Source organism: Morus notabilis, unplaced genomic scaffold, assembly GCF_000414095.1.
Source record: "Morus notabilis unplaced genomic scaffold, ASM41409v2 Scaffold3870, whole genome shotgun sequence".
NCBI classification, from domain to species: Eukaryota; Viridiplantae; Streptophyta; class Magnoliopsida; order Rosales; family Moraceae; genus Morus; species Morus notabilis.
The window spans coordinates 53,656-73,225 of NW_010363797.1; the positions used below are offsets into that span (position 1 = coordinate 53,656).

Consider the following 19,570-nt stretch of genomic DNA (forward strand, 5'->3'; position numbering starts at 1 on the left):
AAAATGCACACAAAAATGATACTATAAACACAAAGCTCTTTGCACGTAAACTTAAATAGACAAATAAACTTTGATACGCTCATTTTTTCAAGCATCTTAAAAGTTAGGATTCGTTTGGTATAAGGATTCAAATCAAAATGGTTTGGGTTTTGGAATTAGAATCATGATTAATGGTTTGAACATTGAACCATGGTGATTGGAACCTTTGTTTGGATGTGTATAGGCAACCAGAAATGTAATCCCAACTTGTGTTTAGTTGTCTTGTTTTTTGATTTTAAACCATGACCAATACAAGAAAAAATAATTATAGCTCTAAAATTATAATAAGTTAAAAGAGAAATAAAGGAAAAAAAAATTGTCCACAAAGCCAAAAAGAACAAAAAATTATCAGAAAGTACGCAAAGTACAGTGTGGGGGTCATTACTCGAGGGAAGCACAGTGTTATTCACTGTGCTTTTAGGTTCCAACGGGCTGAATCGAGGAGGGCCTGATTCCAAAATCAGGACCTAAAATGATCTAAAATGTCACATTTGATTCTAATACAATTGCATGATTCTGGACTTCCAAACATGGGTTCTCTCACGTGACCCAGAGTTAGAATCCGGAATCCACCTACCAAATGACCACTTAATGACTGACATTCAGTCTAGAGTTATTTTTTTAAGGGACTAATAAAAATCATATTTTAAAATAATAGTTGACCAAATCTTTTATGGATAATAATGTTGGGTTAATCTAGTTATTATCGTAATTAAGAATGATCATATGATAGTGTGTTCTGCAATTACTCGTAACGACTTTAACGAAGACTTATTATAGTTATACTGTGATAGTAACACAAAAGAATTGAGCAAAAACAATGTTATTTATAAAATATTTTTTATTAATGTATAAACAAAACTACCCCTTGATATTTCATTATCTTTTTGTACATTTTTGTTATATCATTTATTTTTTAAATGTTGTTGGTCTTTTGTGTGTGAATCAGTCAATTTTTATCAATAGCCTTAGAGAGAAGCGAGAGAGAAAAAAAAAAAGGAGCATTTTGTGAGAACCTTGACATTGCCTCTAAATGCGTTGTTGGACTCCAACCCCTATATTTTATCCGCACAACTTATTTAAAAACTGTATGATTTTACATATATTTATTTTTTGTGCGTTAATTAAATGAGAAAAGAAATCGCCTCTTTTCTTTTCATGCAAAGTAAACGCACTTTTAATATATATTAGTATGTTTTAAATGCTAAACATGAATGACATTAGAGGCACAAAATTCTTCCATTTACATCAACATTTGAGTGCCAACTTGTACAACGCATATGAGATTTCGCGCGCGATAGGTTTTTTGTGCGTTAACTGAAACAGATTTAACCGTTTTTTAAATCTTATTGTCACTTATTACTATTATTATCTCTTAGCATTTTCAAAATTCCAAACATAAAATGATGTTAGAGGTTGAAACAATCACGGTGATTCTAACCTTTATTAACAAAATACTATATCGACTCTACTCTAATTTTATCTGTTGTGCCCTCAATCATAAAAATAAAAACAGTCAAATCTTATTGTGTGTTTGCATGTGTGAATTTCAAAAAAGGTTTTAAAAAAAAAAAACACACACACACACACACATTTTTTTGATAATTAAAAAATATGCACATTAGATTAAATGAGTCTGATTCCCGCGCATTGTTGTTAAATATAATGTTGTATCACATAAAAGATTTGCTATTATTATAAACATAGTTACAAATATGTACAGATACAAAAGATTTGCTATTATTACAAATATAGTTACAAATATATACACATACAGTATTATAGGTCAAAATATATTTATATGTACATATATACATATATACACTATAATACAGTAACGCCTATCGGATCTATTGTGCTGTCTTTTTTAACTGCAAGATAGAAATGTTAAGAAATCATAATAGGCCAATATAATATTTAAATAGGTTGACAAAATTTTTATATAGATAGTGTATAATAGAAGATCTAAAAATATATTTATATTACCTTTTCTTTGGCTGCTTTGTAGAAAGTTCTTTTGATTTTGATTCAGAGCTGAAAGTAGGAAATATTATTTAGATGTGTATTTAGAATAATTTAGACTAATTTTCATAGTAAATATGTTTTACCTTGTGCCTGGTCTTTTCAAAATTGGAGTTTATGGATCGATTGCCGTTGGTGATGATATAAGTGATGGAGTTGTTTGTTTAGGGCTGAAATGAGGAAAAAAAAAAAACTTTACATATTTATTTAGAACTGTTAAAATTTTTATTTATACATTTAATATAAATTAATAAATTTAGCTTGCCTTTGTGTATCAGAAAGTGTTGTTGTTGGTACAATTTTTGGCGGTAAAAGAGCTTGGATGTCTTCAAATATTCTGGATGCAAGGAAAGAATATATTGAAGAAACAACATTAGACTAACACTGTACAGTGAACAGTAACACAGAAGATTCTGGTTTAGAATATGTACTAATGGTAAGTGGACAATAAAAATAGTAAAACATGAAATATATTAAACTAAGAGGAGAAGATGAAGAGTATAGACCAGTATTATCGATAAAAAGATAGCAGAAAACATTAAGAAAAAGAGAAGAAAAAGTAAGAAGGAAAAATTATGGAAAAAAATTAGGCAGAAAATGAAAAACCATAGTAATAGAGAGAAAAAGACTGAAACAGAACAGAGTAAAACAGAACATATTTTTAAGGAAGATAATATTTATGTGATGTAAAACAGAGGACATTATATGAACGATAAAATAGCAAGTAAATAACTAAAATCTTTAATACTAATAATACATAAACTAAAATAATAAATGTATAAATAAGTTATGAATAATCTTGTAAGCTCAAAGTACCAATGGCATTAGATTAGGTATAGGAAGTAAAGAAGAACGTTGGAAAGATGAAGGAAAACTGTTTTAGTAAACAGAAGTTAGGAAAAAATTAAGCAAAATAAGGAGATTGTATTCACAATAATTTTTGGACAATCTATGTAAAAAAAAAAAAAAAAAAGGAATATGAAGATCTTGTGACATCATCATCGCTACAGTTCAAAAATTGTTAGAGTAAAATGTGTAAAGTTAATGGAAAACATAAAATCCACTTGCAGTTAAAACCAAGTAATGTGTATATAAATAGACTTTAAATACATAATTAATGTAGAAGAAATTAAAAGATTACAATACGTAAAAAAAGGAAATATATGTATAGCCAAATAAGTATATCAAATGTAAAAACAAAAAATATATTTAACAAAAAATGGTTAAGAACATAACATATTAACAATGAGCAATATATGATAGTAACAGTTATATAAGCAGCATATATTATATAAATGAGGGCAAAAAATATTAAAAATACCTGGAATGCTAGCCAATCAATGCCGAATATAGATTAAAAAGAGATGCACAGATAGCAATAGAAAGCAGCAAACGACTGTTAATAAAGCACGCGATTAAAAGACGGAGAGAGCAACTATATTTGATTTTCAATGTCTAGCACCGATTCTGCTATGAATAAGCAAAATACAACAGAAAAAATTATAATATAATGAATATTTAATATGACAAAGATGTTTTACAAAAGAAAGGAAGTTCAAATAGTCTCTACAATATACTTAGCTCAATAAATGCGTGACATACACATTTTCCATCAATTTATTGAACAAATTCTCCTATGACATTATTTAGTTCAGTAACTAAAAAAAAATTCATTTAAACTAACATATATAAAAAAAAATTGGAGTCGGTATTCAATTTTAGTGTCAACAGAAGATAAACAAAATAGGAAAATATTTATTAGTTACTTGGTTCGGGTATTTATCTCCTAAACTTACCTATATATATCATAGGTAACTAAAACAGAACCTAGCAACATAGTTGGCTGCCATCTAAATTATTACAGAATTTATACAAAATATCAATAAATTAGACTGTCGTTTAAATCCTTTACCTACACAAAAAGTACAAACCAAGCATATATAAGAACAAATAAATAGGTAAAAAGTTAAGGACAAAATGATGAATTTGAACTACTAAAGAATGGAGGCTATGCAATATAAAATAGAGACGAAATTTTAGAAATTGATTAGTAAAAATGTGTAAAAAGTCTTAGAGAAACAATGACCTGAACGCGAAGAAATAACATATTCAATAGGAAAGAACAGTAATACCTCATGAATAAAAAAGTTAAAAGATAAAGGCATAAAACCAAAATAACTCCGGCAGCAGCAAAAACAGCCAAATCTCTATTAATAGTCATATGATACATGCTCATAATAGAAGACAAATACATCATCATCACTAAGAAATAGTAAAACCCTTTAAACCACCACAACAAGAGGAAATTAAAACCGCATAAAAAGAAAGAGGGTCATAAAAAAATATAAACGTTAGTAAATGACTAAATGAATAAATAAATTCATATAACCAATGGAGATAACACTATAAAGCAATATTTTAAAACAATTGAGAAACACATATACTAAGTAAAAATATATTCCCTTTCACAAAAAAGTACACCGAACACAACAGATGTAACAGAACAAATATTGGAGATGAAAAAGAAACAAAATATCCAACAGGCAATAGAAATACTATGAAAAGTCTAATACGAATAATACTTTTAAACTGTAAGAAAACAGATAAGGCTAAGAATGATAGAATGTAATAAATAAAGAACGAATATGAAATGAAGCCAATATATATACATCAAGTAACTGAAATCTTGATAGAAGACTGACACGAAAACATGCAAAGAAATAAATGAAAGTGATGATCATATTACGACAAGTATCATTAAACATGGATCGCACCGCAAAATAGAATCAATAAACAACCAACAGTAAGATATTATATTTGTATTAAACAGAATTGGAAGAAATGAAATGTACGTGTCATAATATAATAGTCACAAATCTTGATCAATCTCCCATATAAACACTTGCAAAAAAAAATAAAATAAAATCAATTAGAGTAATAAGTATATTGCGATAGATGTCATGAGGCATGACTTTCACCGCAAAACAAAACCAATAAACAACCGACAGTAAAATAATAGATATATGTTATGCAAAATGGAGGAAAATAAAATATACGTGTCAAACTATAGTACTAATATCAATACTCACACAATATAAACCGCCCTCATTCATACATTAGAGAACTATAGAAAGAAAATACCAGTAAAAAAGTAGTAACAAATCAAAATTAACTAATAACGGAAAAAATATTTCATAAAGTGGAAAAAAAAGTACGAACAAAAATTCTTAAAAAAATTAAAGAAAAACCTCAAAGAAAAAAAAAAACCCTTTTAAACAAAATCCATAAAAAAAAAACCCAAAATGACTTATCCTAGCCCTTGGGCGCCTCACTGCGTGCGCTAGGTGTTTTTTGGCAGCGTTTTCTTTTTTCATAATTAGTGGCCAGTTTTTGCTGGCATGCTCAGAAAAATGTAAGAATCGTGTCTCCAAAATTTCAGAATTTTTTGACGTCATTTTTATTTTATTTTAATTTTTAAATATGAAAAATAGAGAAAATCATAAAAAAAATATAATATTTATCAAAAAATGGTGTCGCTTGTTGCATTAATTTCTAAAAATCATGTATTAATTTTAGAATGTAAAACATAAATAAAAATTTTAATTTTTGACCCATCCCAGCTCCTGGGTGACCCACTGGGGGGGCTTTGTGGTTGCGTTTTCTTTTTTCATAATTTGAGGCCATTTTTTGTAAGTATACTTAGAAAAATGTGAGGATCTTACTTGTAAAATTTCAGAATGTTTTGACATCGTTTTTTATTTTATTTTTCAAAGATGAAAAATAAAGAAAATCATAAAAAAAATATAATTTTTTATCATTTTGTTAAAACAACGTCGTTTTTATCATCAGTAGAAAAATGACATATCGTTTCACTCTTGAAAGTATGTTTTTGTTTTTTGTCAAAACGACGTTGTTTTTAAGAATCAGAAAAAAGGACATGTCATTTTGCTGGCGAAAATTTTTTATATTTTTTTAAAACAACGTCGTTTTGAAGCATCATTAATTGTTTGTCAAACGTTTTTTGTCAAAACTTTTTTGGAGGCAGCCATAAAAACAATATGCGGAATTAAAAAGGAAAAAATTTATTATAATAATATAACATACAAGGAAGTAATATCAACTATGATTTCTCTAGGTTTTTTTATTAATATTATTTTATAAACGCATGTCGTTAGGTGTAAAAAAAAAAGGACTCCTTACCAATCCCAGTTTTGACAAAACCAAAAACCTGTGGATTCTGTTGTTGACAAAGCCATAGAGAGTAAAAAGGGAGAGAGAAGAGCCAAAACCATGGGCAGTTTTCCAGAACCGCAGAACCCAAAACCGGCTGCTCCGCTCCTTGTATGTACAAATCTTCTTATGCCTCTCTCTCTCTCTCATCCCTGTCACTCAACTCTCTCTCTCTCTCTTCTGTTTAAATTTTTCAGAGAAAAAGCTGAGAAACCACCATTACCATTGTCATTACCTTTACCATTATCATTACCACCCACCAAGACCAGATCTTTTCTTTCGTTTGTTTTGACGTAACATAATAAGTCTCTGACTTTGTTCCAATCTCTGACTCGCCGGTGCTTTCGACAGGCTGCTTTTGCTGGTTATTGGGTACGTCTCTATTACTGCCCGTTTCATGTTTGTTAAAATGTCTGAAAGAAGAAAACCAATGTAATTATTCTTTTGCAGAGCTGCAAGTGATAATTTAGCTGTTTTGTCATCTGGGTCGTTTTCTTTTTGTGGGAAATTTATTACTTTTTGGATGGAAGCCAATGGTTTAGGCGGAGGTGGGTTGTTTTCAGCCATGGGGTCTGGAATGCTTGGCCTAGAAATGCCTCTTCAACCGCAACAGCAAAACCCTCGCCATTTGCAGCATCCACAGATGGTGGGTTATGCCCATCACGATCCCGCTGATCAGCACCCGCAAACTCAGCCATCTCTCAAACATGGCTACACTTATGGCCCCACTTCGAAGTCGAAGCAAGTGGCCCTTAGTGATGAAGATGAGGCAGGGTTTGGTGCCGATCATGATGGGACTAATGGCGATGGGAAGAGGAAAATGTCCCCATGGCAGAGAATGAAGTGGACAGACAGCATGGTTAGGTACCTAATTATGGCGGTTTACTACATTGGCGATGATGGTGGCTTGGAAGGAACTGACCCTGCGGCGAAGAAGAAGCCGTCTGGAGGGCTGTTGCAGAAGAAAGGGAAATGGAAGACGGTGTCGCGGGCGATGATGGAGAAGGGGTTTCATGTCTCTCCTCAGCAATGCGAGGACAAGTTCAATGACTTGAACAAGAGGTATAAGAGGGTGAATGACATACTTGGTAAAGGAACATCTTGCCGGGTTGTGGAGAATCAGAGCTTGTTAGACTCGATGGACTTAACGCCGAAGATGAAGGAGGAGGTTCGGAAATTGCTCAATTCCAAGCACCTTTTTTTCAGAGAAATGTGTGCTTACCACAATGGTGGAGCGCACCAGTCTCCGGAGCTTGTATTTGAGCCATCCAACATCCACCCTAATCAGCAGCCCTATCCGCAACCATGCTTTCACTTGAAGGAAAGCGCCCAAATGGTAGGCAGGCAAGACACTGAAGCATTGAAAATGATAAAAACTGGAAGTGCGGGTGAAGATGAGGAGGAAGACGATGAAGATGATGATTCTGATGAATATGACGAAGCGGACGAAGACGAGGAAGCTGATGGGGGTTCTCGGGGTCAAATCGGTCGTGGACATGATCATGATGACGAAGACAACTGCGAAAGACAGCCTGCCAAAAGGCCAAGGAAGGAAGCCTTATCTGGGACCACCCAATTGATACAACATTTCAGAAGTGAAATTCTCGGTGTGGTCCAAGACGGGTTGAGGAGTCCGTGGGAGAAGAAGCAGTGGCTGAAGGTGAGGATGTTACAGTTGGAGGAGCAGCAAGTGAGCTACCAATGTGAAGCTTTTGAGCTGGAGAAGCAAAGGCTCAAGTGGATCAAGTTTAGCAGCAAAAAGGAGAGGGAAATGGAGAAAGCCAAGTTTGAGAATGAAAGGCGAAAGCTCGAGAATGAGAGAATGGTGCTGATTATCCGTCAAAAAGAGCTCGAGTTGTTGGATCTCCATCATCGCCAGAATCAGCAGCAGCAGCATTCTTCGAACAAGAGGGGTGGCGGTGATCCGTCTTCCATTACAGCATAGTGTGGATAGTTTTGTTGATAGTCACAACAATAGGGCTCACATTTTGTAGTTTAGAAACCAGTCATTTGGATGAAGGAAAGGAAAATAATAATCTTTCGTTTTGGCTATTACATAACTTTGTTTAAGAAATTTGGTTTTCTATGTGCAATGTTCTTTTTCGTTGACAAACTGAAGGAATCACAAACAGCGATATAACAGGCTTAGTGGCTCACTACTACTACCAATCAGGCATATCCGTTTAGCTCGAGTCCGACCATCGACACGGGCGCCATTCCATTGTGTAGGAATGCAGTGCTTACGATATTTCTGTTTGATAGTCCGTTGAACAATCTGAGCTGGAGAACGTAACGAAGAGTCGTGAATTTTTAATTTTAGTTCCCTCCAAATACACCATGCCAAACAAAGGAGTAACCCTAGTCAAGGAATGCGTTAAAACATAGAAATAAATGCAAAAAAATTGTTCATGAATCCATTATTTCTTTTGCATATTCTCTTATTTTTCCGTCTTGATTGTCGGTAAAGTAAGCTAATGTGATTTTACAGACCCAAAAAAAAAAAAATTCAAACCCAGAACAAATAATTGCAAGTGTATTAATTGCAAAGAGAGCACGGTGATTTTCACTGTAGCAAATGGGTTCCGACGGGTAAAATCAAGGGGATCCTGATTCAAGAATCATGTCTATAATCCGGACTAAAACTCCAATATGATTCTAACTCAATAGCCTGATTCTACCCTTCCAAATATGAGTTTAGGTGTAAATTCAAGGTTAGAATCAGTTGAATTCCCTTACTAAACGGGCATGAAGTATATCGGCATCGAAAAACTTCATAAAGGACTTGAAACATGGGACTAATTTTTCTAAGTATGTTGAGGATCCCTTAAAAATTTAGAAGATTTAACATTCTTTTTCATGAAGGAATAGTATAAAAGGTTACGATTTAGTTAGTAACTATGACTGTGATAGATGCACAATTGCGCATAAAAAAAAAAAAAAAAAAACAAAGCAAAAAGCGAAGTGAGTGAAAATGCACGCCCGGTGGGACTCGAACCCACAATCGCCTGATTAGAAGTCAGACGCCTTATCCATTAGGCCACGGGCGCTTTGCTGCTGGCCTCAGATCCATATTAATTAAGTTTTAATATAACATCAATCTTTGTGTAATGAACAAAAGTTGAAACAGATAAATCTACTCTTTTCCCTCTTCTACAAGGCCATTCAACAGATTTGAAGCGAGTCCAATGGTATCGCCAAAGGCCTCACCTTTTGTTTAGGAGATACGGATGGCCCCACCAATAGATTCAATTGGACTATTGATTGTGATAGTAAATATCTTTGAATGACATCGTTACACTCACTTTATAAGTACTGTATGATTTAAATTATATGATTAAGGGGAATAATTCTACTGTAGGAACACCTTATTATAGACTCTCTTTCTTTTTTTTTTTTCCTAACTTGGATTAATATCTATTTCTCTTGTTAAAAAAAAAAAAAAAAAAAAAAAAAAAAAAAAAAAAAATTGTTTCCTTTCTTGTTAAGAATTTAAGTCAACTTCACTAGTTACACTCCAGCTCCGAATTTATTAAGATTAGGAATTTACTATGTCACCGTGTAAAACGCAAAGAGCAAGTGCAATCCGTGGCAATTTGGAAATTAACCCTCAATGTCTAGAACAGATCCCACATGTTCACGTGTATCTCAGCTCCAAACATGTTCATGTGCATCTATTTATATTTTATCAACTTTTTCCAAAGCTCTTAATTTTAAACTCAAGCAAATAAATCATGGCTAAGAAGCTTCCGAATTAAGTTAAATCCTACTCAGGTAAAAAAAAAAAAAAAAAAAAAAAGTAAAATCCTACCAACACAATCTGTATTGCATTCACCCAATGTTAAATGTAAGAATTTAAGCAATTTAAGCAATTTGATAAATAAGCAATTTGTAAGAATTTAAGCAATTTGTAAAAATTGAGCTATACACCAGAGCTCCTCACACAAAACAATGTTGGTTTTAGACAAACCAAATATGTAAAAATGTAACAAGGTTGGCAGTTAAGCATGAACGCCAAAGTTGGTTAAACTAATATCAAAGAAACTTTAATAAAATCATTGATTAAAAACCAATGAATTACTGTGATAAACAAACCCAACAAAGGGTTATTATGGATACTATGACTACTGTTTATATCAACAATAAAAATGGCCTCCGGATATTGTAAATTCAAGTTGATAAACAAGCTGGTTTCCAAAACCTGGGATATTAATACCAGGTAGGTGACGGCATTATATTCCATTAGTTGCAAAAATTAGGACGGAAACAAAAACCCAAAACAAAGGGCAAGAAGCTTTTCTAATCTTCAAGCTCAATAATCTTGACAACTGAGGCATCCCCGACTTTCTGGCAAACAACAACTCGGTCGTGCGACTTTATAACTCCTGACGCCTTTCCATGATCAAGGGCAACCTTTAGAACTGACTCATTTGTTGCATTTGTAGACTCGGCCTGCAATGCGTATGGAAACCGAATGTCATGAAAATTACGAATGGAAGTGCAAAATTAGAATAAAAGAAAAACGTGCATACAAAAACAGTAGCAAAATATCCAGACATGTGACAGAAGTCATATAAAGAATAATCCAAAATATGTTAATATACAAATAAGGTTGCAAACAAATAAGGTTGCAATGTAAGCAACTTTATCATTATCGAGCAAAGAAAGCCACCATAAGTCGTATAAGAATCTCGCCAATTAGTGCAAAAGGCAAGTTACAAGTAACGAGAAAGATATCAATGTAGCAAAATGAAATGAACTTACAGGATGACGGGGATCAGCAAGCATGGGGAAAAGGCCTCTGACTATAAGAGATTGCCTTGCCTACAAAAAGATAACGGAGTGAACGTCGGAAGGTAAGAATGATAAGTTCCAACTGCTAAAGAAACAATTAAAATAGCTATAGCAACTTCTCAAAGACATCGGCCTTTCAGGAAATCATAGAAACACAAGTAATTCACAGATCATATCAAATGCACAAATTTGATCATAATTGAGGAAAGCCAAGTTTGATAGTACAATCAATCAACTGCAACATCAAAAGGTTAACTACTTTTTAGACTTAATTATCAACCAGTAATTATCCCTTCGACCCTGCATTCCAAGTTGGAAGTTCCACATTAATTTCTGGAAAGTAACATTTCAGTTGGACATGTATACAGATTCTAATGAACTTCCTGGCCAGTGGCCACAAATCTACTGAATTTCTTTTTATGATTAGAAAAAGAGCAAACCTCAAAGGCTCCACTAAAGCTCCATCTTAGTTGATTTGTCTTGAGCCGAGGAACAACCACTGATATAACTGGCATTGTTGGCCTGTACTTCGCTATCAATCTGTGCATACACAACACAAGTAATCTCTTAGTTTCACAGGCACAAGTCAACATGAAAATCAGCAGGCAAAGGAAAAATGATTTGGCTATAATTGCAGAACCAGCTTGCATAATTGAAAATTGAACAAACAGATAACAGGTATATCAGTAGCATGCATACTCAATTACCTTGCAGCCCTTCCTGATGAAGTAAAGCAAATAATAACTGAAGCCTTCACCTTAATTGCTGCTCGTACCTACAAAATAAGGGGATATTGACGGTATTTAAGTTTTGCAATATTTCCAAAGGGAATAACATTGGCAGAATTAATCAAAAGATAAATCTTCAGAAGAAAACAAATAAAAATGAAAAGAGAGAGGGTACCGCAGAGGAAGCAATAGATTCCAAATGAGTCATTGGTTCTCCAACATATTTGACAGTCTTCTTAAAGTACAAGTCCTGATTGAAAACCTTCTCCGACTACACAGATCAAAGACAAAAAATAATTAAAACCCTAAAACAATTATTGACAATCACCACAGTTAGGAATTATCAGCTAAGCATGTGCTTGAAAACATCTTTAACTAGGATCATTAAAATCCACATGAAAGATCCAGTAGAAAAATTTGAAGACAAATATTTATGGCGGGACAGAACTGGCCCCGTCAACAAGGAGTAAAATCTAAAACTGGCCTCAAAGCAAAAAAGAACTTCAACCATAAGATGGGTAAAATCTCAAAATCAATAATAAATAAAGGACTTACCTCAGCACAGATTTTACCAACAGTGGAGATGGTCTCGACAGGGTACAAACCACGTAGAGTCTCAGCACCAAGAAGAATCGCATCACTTCCTGCACCAATGAGACATAAGGGTTAGAAACCACAAGTTAGGTCTATATAAACACATATTGTTAGGATCCCGAAAATCTATGGTTCATTAACAATACTAAAAATGAAAAATTACAAGATAGATGGGCGGTTTCAAGGACCCCTGACCTCCAAAATAGTGCACAGCACTAGACACTCTCTACAAATCTGATTTTCCCCTCCCTAGCAACTAAACCCCCTATTTATACTCTCCTTAAGACTATTGAAAAAGACTTCTAAATATTAGGTTCCTAACATTACCCCCGCCCCAAAGAATTACCTTGTCCTCAAGGTGAAAATCAAGAAATAAAATTGAAAAATAACATCTAAATGATTAAGAACAAAAGGCTGCGTTAGTTCCTTTATTGGAGTCCCCAAATTGATGTTGTCCTCGTTAGTCACGTCTTCAAATTGGAGCCAATCAATTACTTTCTTCTCCATCTTCTTTGTATCTTGGAAAGCGACCACAACGTCTATCAATTCATTTGAAACTCTCTGCGCAAGCTCATCAATGGTCACAAAAAATATTGACAAATCAATCCTCACTACGGGAGTTTCCTTCTTAGCCAACCAGGACATCAACCTTTTAACTTCACTCTCACCAATTTCTTCATACGCAGCTGCAATCGTACCATTCCCAGCCCCAAACATGTTAAAGTTTTGCGGCCTGACTGCCCGAGCACTAGAATTAGGCCAACTAATATTGTAATTACAAGGCTCAACCCCAAAATTGGCTCTACCCATACCGAAAACACTAGACCCAGCCCACTTCTGAACAGAATTTCGGAATTCAGCCCTAAAATCGCCGGATTTCGCATCGGAATTCCACGTCCTGGCCATCATCTCCCCGGAGCTAGCCCCAATGGCGTCAAAATCACAAAACCCAGCATTAAGGGCGTCGGAATTCATGGGTCCCACTCCAATTCCGTCAGAATCTGCCTCCGTGGCACCGGAACCAACCCCTTTCACACCAGAATTGCAAAGCCCAGTCCAAACCGGGCCGGAATCAGCCCCAACCTCGCCGGAAACACCCTCAACAGCGTCAGAATCATGAGACCCGCTCCAAATTTGGCTGGAATTTTCGAAAACACCACCAATCTCACCGGGATCAGCCTTAATCGAGTCGGAATTGCGAGACTCCACTACAATTCCGCCGGAATCTGCCTTTGTAGCATCGGAATCGACCCCTTTCACGCCGGAATCGTGAGGCCCTATCCAAACAGCAGCCAAATCGTCGAGCCCAGCCTCCGTCACGCCGGAATCTGTCTCCGTAGCACCGGCCCCTTCCACGCCGGAATCGGGAGGCCCTATCCAAACAGCAGCCAAATCGTCGAGCCCAGCCTCCGTCGCGCCAGGATCTGTCTCCGTAGCACCGGAATCAGCCCCTTTCACGCCGGAATCGCGATGCCCGGTACAAATCGGTCCGGAATCAGCCCCAACCGCGACCGAAACAGGGATGGGTTCCCTGTTCCGAGGGTACCCATGCCGTCCCAGCCCCGGAGCAAGCCTCTCTCCGATTCCCATCGCCGAACAAGCTCCGCCGCCCTCTCCCGACGGTTGCGACCTCCATCCGCCCTCCTCCCGTCGTCGAACAACCCCTCACGCTGTAGATCCGGTCCACCCAGCCCCAGATCGCGACGGATCTCGTGCTCCTCCATGAGACCCACGTCTCTCCGGCGTCGGAACTCCCTCTCGCGGCCTTGATCTTTGCGAATCGGCGCTTCCCGGCGAAGATCCGCCCGATTTGGCACCTCCACTCCACCTGGGTCGACGCGATCTGGGCTCTCCTCGCCCCGAGGGGCGCGATCTCGCCTCTCCCCGTCCCGTCGTTCGCCGTCGCGACCCAACTCGGCCTTCCCGGCCATCGGCCGGGCCGCCAGCAATGCCTCCATCCTCCGCAGCACCGCCTGCACGTCTTCCATCTGAGTCCGAACCTTCCCCACCTGGTCCCAGAGCCCCCCCATACTCCCTCCAGAAACCTTGAGATTGGCTCTGAGAACAGCCCTAAGTTTCTCTCTTAACTCAAAAAGCTCTATGGATCATAGATGCTTTGATACCATTGTTAGGATCCCGAAAATCTATGCTTCATTAATAATACTAAAAATGAAAAATTACAAGATAGATGGGCGGTTTCAAGGACCCCCGACCTCCAAAATAGTACACAGCACTAGACACTCTCTACAAATCTGATTTTCCCCTCCCTAGCAACTAAACCCCCTATTTACACTCTCCTTAAGACTATTGAAAAAGACTTCTAAATATTAGGTTCCTAACACATATTTAAAAGGGGAACCGCACCATCAAGTACAGCATTTGCGATATCAGTTGCTTCTGCACGAGTAGGTCTCAAGTTGTCAGTCATACTATCAACAACACGGGTAACCACTGCAGGCTTTCCAGCCATGTTGCACTTATAAAGGGCAGCTTTTTGAAACAAAAAGACCTGTGAAAAGTAGAACAAAAAGTTTTAAATATCATGAAAACCATTGAATTTTCAACTTCAATTCAATACTAAGAAGCAATCGGTGTAGCCGAGAAAGTTCAGAAACTGACCTTCTCGGGTGGGAGATCAATTCCTAAATTTCCACGAGAGAGGATAATTCCATCAGCTTCTTGTATAATCTCATCGAAGTGTGTCAATCCCTAGAACAAAAAAGTTCACAATTTTTCAGAACTTTAATTGAAAATTAAAATTAAAAAAAAAAAAAAAGAGAAAAGCTAAAGAGCAGCCTAAAAAGAGCAAAAACTTGAAATAGAAATATGTCAATCCACCTCTATGTTTTCAATCTTTGCAAAAATCTGAGTCTGATGAAGGTCACCCAACTTAGAAAAGAATTCTCGGGCCTGCACAACAGCATAGATAAATCAGTTATTAGAGTTATTCAAACAAGTAACACTTGGAGAGTTAGGCGATACAGAAAACTAGATAAGGATGGATACTTACTTGGCGAACATCTTCAGCATGACGGGTATATGACAAAGAGAGAAAGTCGATTTTGTTTTTAAGTCCCCAAGTACTTATTACCTGTAATAAGCATTAAGAAAGAGAAGGGGAGGCAAACTAAGAATAAAATTAAGAGAAAGGTCATAGAGAGAGAGAGAAGCCTTGTGGAACAGTACGTCAAAATCTAAGATCTGCAGAACAAGAACTTACCTCCTTATCTTTATCAGAAAGGGTAGGCAATTCTATATGAATCTGAGAGGCATGCAAAGTAAACAAAGAACCCGCCAAGGTTGCTGAGTTCTTCACCACACAAACAACATCGTCTCCTTTCACCTCTGAAACCTAGTAAAGTGAAAAATAGAACTTGTCAGCCACACCTGAGTAAATAGTTCTGCCCAGGACTATACAGAGAACTGTCCCGCATCACTGGTACAGTGGAAGTTTTGCAAGTGAGCTGAAAAGTATAGCATAAAAGAACTTTAGTTTTGTAGGTAGTTGAAACGGTACCTCCAACCAGACAGAAGTAGTTTCACTTCCAGTGAACAGGTACTGACCAACAAAAATGGTATCTCCCTTCTTCACAGCCTGCAAAATCATATTAAGGTTCGTCAGATATTTCATTAAGAAAGAACTAAAATAGAAGACATGACATATTATCCGAAAATTACAGTTCTCACATAATTTAAGGATGAAATACGAGATGTGCATAATGTCAAGTTTTTCTCAACTAACTAGTAACTTTAAGAGCATCACGTGCAAAAACTACAGCATACATTATATTATACCATACTGGACAATAAGTACAAATAAATGAATGGTTTTTCTTGCATATGCGATCTTTAACCTGTACCCAGGCCCCTTGCACGTGCAAATAGAATCTGAAGATCTCAATGGACAAGAGTAGTAATCGATTACCACTGGCTATGAGGACAATTAATTATTTCAAAAACACTACAAGGTGAAGAAAACAATGTTTCCTAAGACAAAAAATATGTAAAGTAGCTATAGCAGCACCTTTGAGAGTCCATCAAAATTGATGGGCAACAACTCTGAGGACGCTTCTTGTCCCTGATCGGGCGTCAGAACAACCAAACCATCTGCCTTAAGTGAGATAGCCTTTTCGCTTTTGTTTACAACCTGCAACTCAGGACCTACAGTGTCCAACATAACCTGCAAAAGAAATCAATTGATAATGATATAACATCACCCACAAGCCCAAAGCAAATGAAAACCAAATAAGGCATTGTTTGGCAGGCACCACATTACATTCTCCATGTCAAGCACAGAATCCCGGCAACGCCTAGAAGGCAAAAAACAATCTATGGAAAATTTACTACATACAAAACATACTCATCTGCTTTCTGTTTCTGATTAAATGATGCTCTTAATTATCAGATTTCAACATTTTTTCCCTAAAATCTCCTAAACCCACTCCTCAGTCTCGAGTTAAGAACCGGTAAGAAATAGACCCTGACCATGTGGGGCAAACTATAAGGTTAGGTGGAACCCATTATCTAAGCCTTCGACATTGCTTTTGTTGTTTATGGATCTTGTTCTCTTTTTAAGCAACAGTAGACCATATTAATATTCCTTTTTTTCCTAACTAATTTCACAGCAAAAAAAAAAAAAACCTACTTCTTAATCAGCAAGACAAAGCCCAGAAAACTTACAGCACAGAGCTTCTTAGTACTCTTGACAGCCGCCTTTAAGTTCTCCAGAGTCTCCTGGTGGTATTCCGGGTCTCCCCATGAGAAATCAAATCGAGCCACTGCCATGCAACGTATCAAACACGTCATAAGCCCATAATCCACATATATACAGCCAAAATCACACAAAAAAACAAATCTTCATTTTTTCTTTAAAAAAAACTCAACCAATTTCAATTTTAATCTTTAAAAAAAAATAATAATAAAATTGTGGAATCAAACTGAAAATAAAATCATATACCGGACATTCCAGCCTTGAGGCAGCCAGAGATAACCTCCACGGATCGAGATTTAGGGCCAAGCGTACCCACAATCTTCGTCATTGCGGGAAAAAAGCTCTGCAAAATTACCAAACACCAAAACAAAATCGAAAATCACGAATCAAATCGCTAAACCTAAAATCACAATCCGATTCAATCAATTTCAGATCCAAATAAAGAAAAAACAGAGAGAGAGAGAGAGAAGAGAAGAAAACGTACAGCCTTGGAGGGCTCGAGGATGGAAGCCATCCTAATCGGCTCTTCCAGGAGCAAGTGAGCAGAATGCATCCTCGGTTATTCGATCAGAGAAGACTAGAGAGAGAAAGGTTAGAGATTTTAGAGAGAGAAAGTAGAGAGAGAGAGAGAGAGAGCTATGGAGGCTATGAAAAGCTTGGAAAATTTCAGAAGTCGGAAGTGATGGGAAGAGAATATGCCCTTTTCCACGCTTCGCACCTTCTTTTTAATTTGGGGACGTACCTACGCTATATAGCATAAAACCCGGTTTTACGATTCTTAAGCCTTTTTTTATTCTATTTAGCTCGCTGATTTGAGTTTTTAATTTAAGTTAAAATGTAATTTTATATGAGAGTTTTTTATTATAATAAAAAAATTAGATATGACTGTTTATGAGAGCTTTTTACTGTAGTAAAACTTAAATTTTAAACTCGAATTGATAAAATGAACGAGATCTTTGTGTATTCCTTTTTTTTTCCTCTTTTTGAGACTTTTAAGCGTGTTCATTATTTTTTTTTGAACCATTTAGTTTGTTAATTTAAATTTTTAATATGTGATTTTATATGATAATTTTTTATTATAATTAAAAAGTTAAATGTGATTATTTTTTAAAGTTTTTTACTGTAGTAAAACTTAAATTCTAAACTCGAATCGGTGAAATGAACGGGACCTTTGAGTTAAGGTGAATTGAGTTCAAATCTTAATTTGAGTTAATGTGTATTTGAGTATAGTTTGAGTTGATATTTTAATTTGAGTTTATATTTAGATGTGCACATTTTAAGTTATGGTTTGAAATGAGAATTTATTTGATTTTGTATTTGGGTGGATCAAAACTTGAATTTGTATTTAGATAATATTTCTGTTTAGTTCGATGATTCGAGTTTTTAATTCGAGTTAAGATGTGATTTTATATGAGAGCTTTTTACTGTAGCAAAAAAGTTAAATGTGACTGGTTTTTAGAGCCATTTACTATAGCAAAACTTGAATCGGTGAAATGAACGGGGTAAAAAGACACAATGGTGATGGAAAATTTTAATGGGATATAAGGGTGGGGTTTGGGGTTTTATTCGTCTCTTCGTTGTGAATGCATGGAAAAAAAATCATCTCAATCGGAATTAAAACGAAAAAGTTATTGCGTTTTTAATAATAGAAAAAATATTACTCATTAAATTGAGTTTGAGTTTAGGAACTTGAGTTGAAGAGGGAACTTGAACTTAGATTTTAACCCCAAACTTAAGTTTAAACTCAAGTTTTACAAAAGAACATGAACTTGAATAAAATTACAACTTGAGTGCAAACTTTTTTGAGTTTGGGGGCAAATGAACAAGCCCTAAGAGTTCGTTTGGAATGAGATTCAAACTAAGGTGATTCTAATTTTGATTTTAGAACTAGAACCATGATTCATGATTTTTGGTCCAAATCATGGTTCTGAAACTAGAATCAAAATCAGTGGTTTAAACCACCCAAAACTAAAGGGGTGGTTTTAGAATCAGCGGTGATTCATAGTTTAAAACATCACATCAAGGTTTAAACCTTAAATCAAAGATATCCTAACAAAACACTTATTATGAGCGATTAAAATCAGAACCACTTTTTATTTTTTTTAAATAAACATTGATTTTAAACCAGAATCATGGTTACATGTTCAGAACCCTTACACCAAACAACACATTAATTTCAACCGTTAAATTTGTATTAAAATATATTTATTCTATTTATTTTTTAATTTAACGTAATTTTGATCAGATTTGACGTTCAAAATTCAGATTACCGAAAAAACTCTTTTTTCTTATTCTTAAAAATTAAAACAAGTAAATTATCCTACCATGTGTTTTCGTCTATTAGATATTATCAGAATTAATTTTTTTTGAGTTATTATTAAATTTATTTAAGTACAAGAACATACAAATTAAAAAAACTTAGGCTTTGTTTGGTATGAGGGTTCAAATTATGGTG

The 19,570-nt window shown here is 35.5% G+C and overlaps 3 protein-coding genes and 1 non-coding gene across 4 annotated transcripts; 1 reads left to right on the forward strand and 3 right to left on the reverse strand.

Moving 5' to 3' along the window:
- Positions 1-6,326: 6,326 nt before the first annotated feature.
- Positions 6,327-8,344, forward strand: LOC21385857. The gene is made up of 2 exons (XM_010105044.2): positions 6,327-6,663; positions 6,742-8,344. The coding sequence occupies exon 2, from the start codon at positions 6,815-6,817 to the stop codon at positions 8,234-8,236; it is 1,422 nt and encodes a 473-aa protein (XP_010103346.1). The 5' UTR covers positions 6,327-6,663; positions 6,742-6,814; the 3' UTR covers positions 8,237-8,344.
- A 921-nt stretch (positions 8,345-9,265) lies between these two features.
- On the reverse strand, positions 9,266-9,338 carry TRNAR-UCU. The gene has a single exon. It is a non-coding gene; the product is annotated as a tRNA-Arg (tRNA).
- A 970-nt stretch (positions 9,339-10,308) lies between these two features.
- LOC112092871 (pyruvate kinase 1, cytosolic) lies at positions 10,309-17,845 on the reverse strand. The gene is made up of 16 exons (XM_024170068.1): positions 17,600-17,845; positions 17,362-17,458; positions 17,085-17,182; positions 16,429-16,584; positions 15,922-15,999; positions 15,625-15,756; positions 15,415-15,495; positions 15,243-15,314; positions 15,024-15,113; positions 14,769-14,913; positions 12,366-12,454; positions 11,986-12,081; positions 11,790-11,857; positions 11,523-11,622; positions 11,053-11,112; positions 10,309-10,740 (listed from the first exon to the last, which is right to left on the reverse strand). The coding sequence occupies exons 1-16, from the start codon at positions 17,666-17,668 to the stop codon at positions 10,588-10,590; spliced, it is 1,584 nt and encodes a 527-aa protein (XP_024025836.1). The 5' UTR covers positions 17,669-17,845; the 3' UTR covers positions 10,309-10,587.
- On the reverse strand, positions 12,478-14,174 carry LOC112092872. The gene is made up of 2 exons (XM_024170069.1): positions 13,812-14,174; positions 12,478-13,715 (listed from the first exon to the last, which is right to left on the reverse strand). Exons 1-2 carry the CDS (start codon positions 13,992-13,994, stop codon positions 12,747-12,749), a joined length of 1,152 nt encoding a protein of 383 aa, XP_024025837.1. The 5' UTR covers positions 13,995-14,174; the 3' UTR covers positions 12,478-12,746.
- Positions 17,846-19,570: the final 1,725 nt, after the last annotated feature.

Excerpts from the sequence above, each read along its gene's own strand:
- LOC112092871 (XM_024170068.1), bottom strand. The coding sequence starts at position 17,668 with ATGCATTCTGCTCACTTGCTCCTGGAAGAGCCGATTAGGATGGCTTCC. Across the intron at positions 16,000-16,428 it reads ATTTTGATGGACTCTCAAAG|GCTGTGAAGAAGGGAGATAC; the intron begins GTGCTGCTATAG and ends ATGATTTTGCAG. Across the intron at positions 11,113-11,522 it reads GCTTTAGTGGAGCCTTTGAG|GCAAGGCAATCTCTTATAGT; the intron begins GTTTGCTCTTTT and ends ATCTTTTTGTAG.
- LOC21385857 (XM_010105044.2), top strand. The coding sequence starts at position 6,815 with ATGGAAGCCAATGGTTTAGGCGGAGGTGGGTTGTTTTCAGCCATGGGG.
- LOC112092872 (XM_024170069.1), bottom strand. The coding sequence starts at position 13,994 with ATGGGAATCGGAGAGAGGCTTGCTCCGGGGCTGGGACGGCATGGGTAC. Across the intron at positions 13,716-13,811 it reads CAGATCCTGGCGCGACGGAG|GCTGGGCTCGACGATTTGGC; the intron begins GCTGGGCTCGAC and ends GGCGTGACGGAG.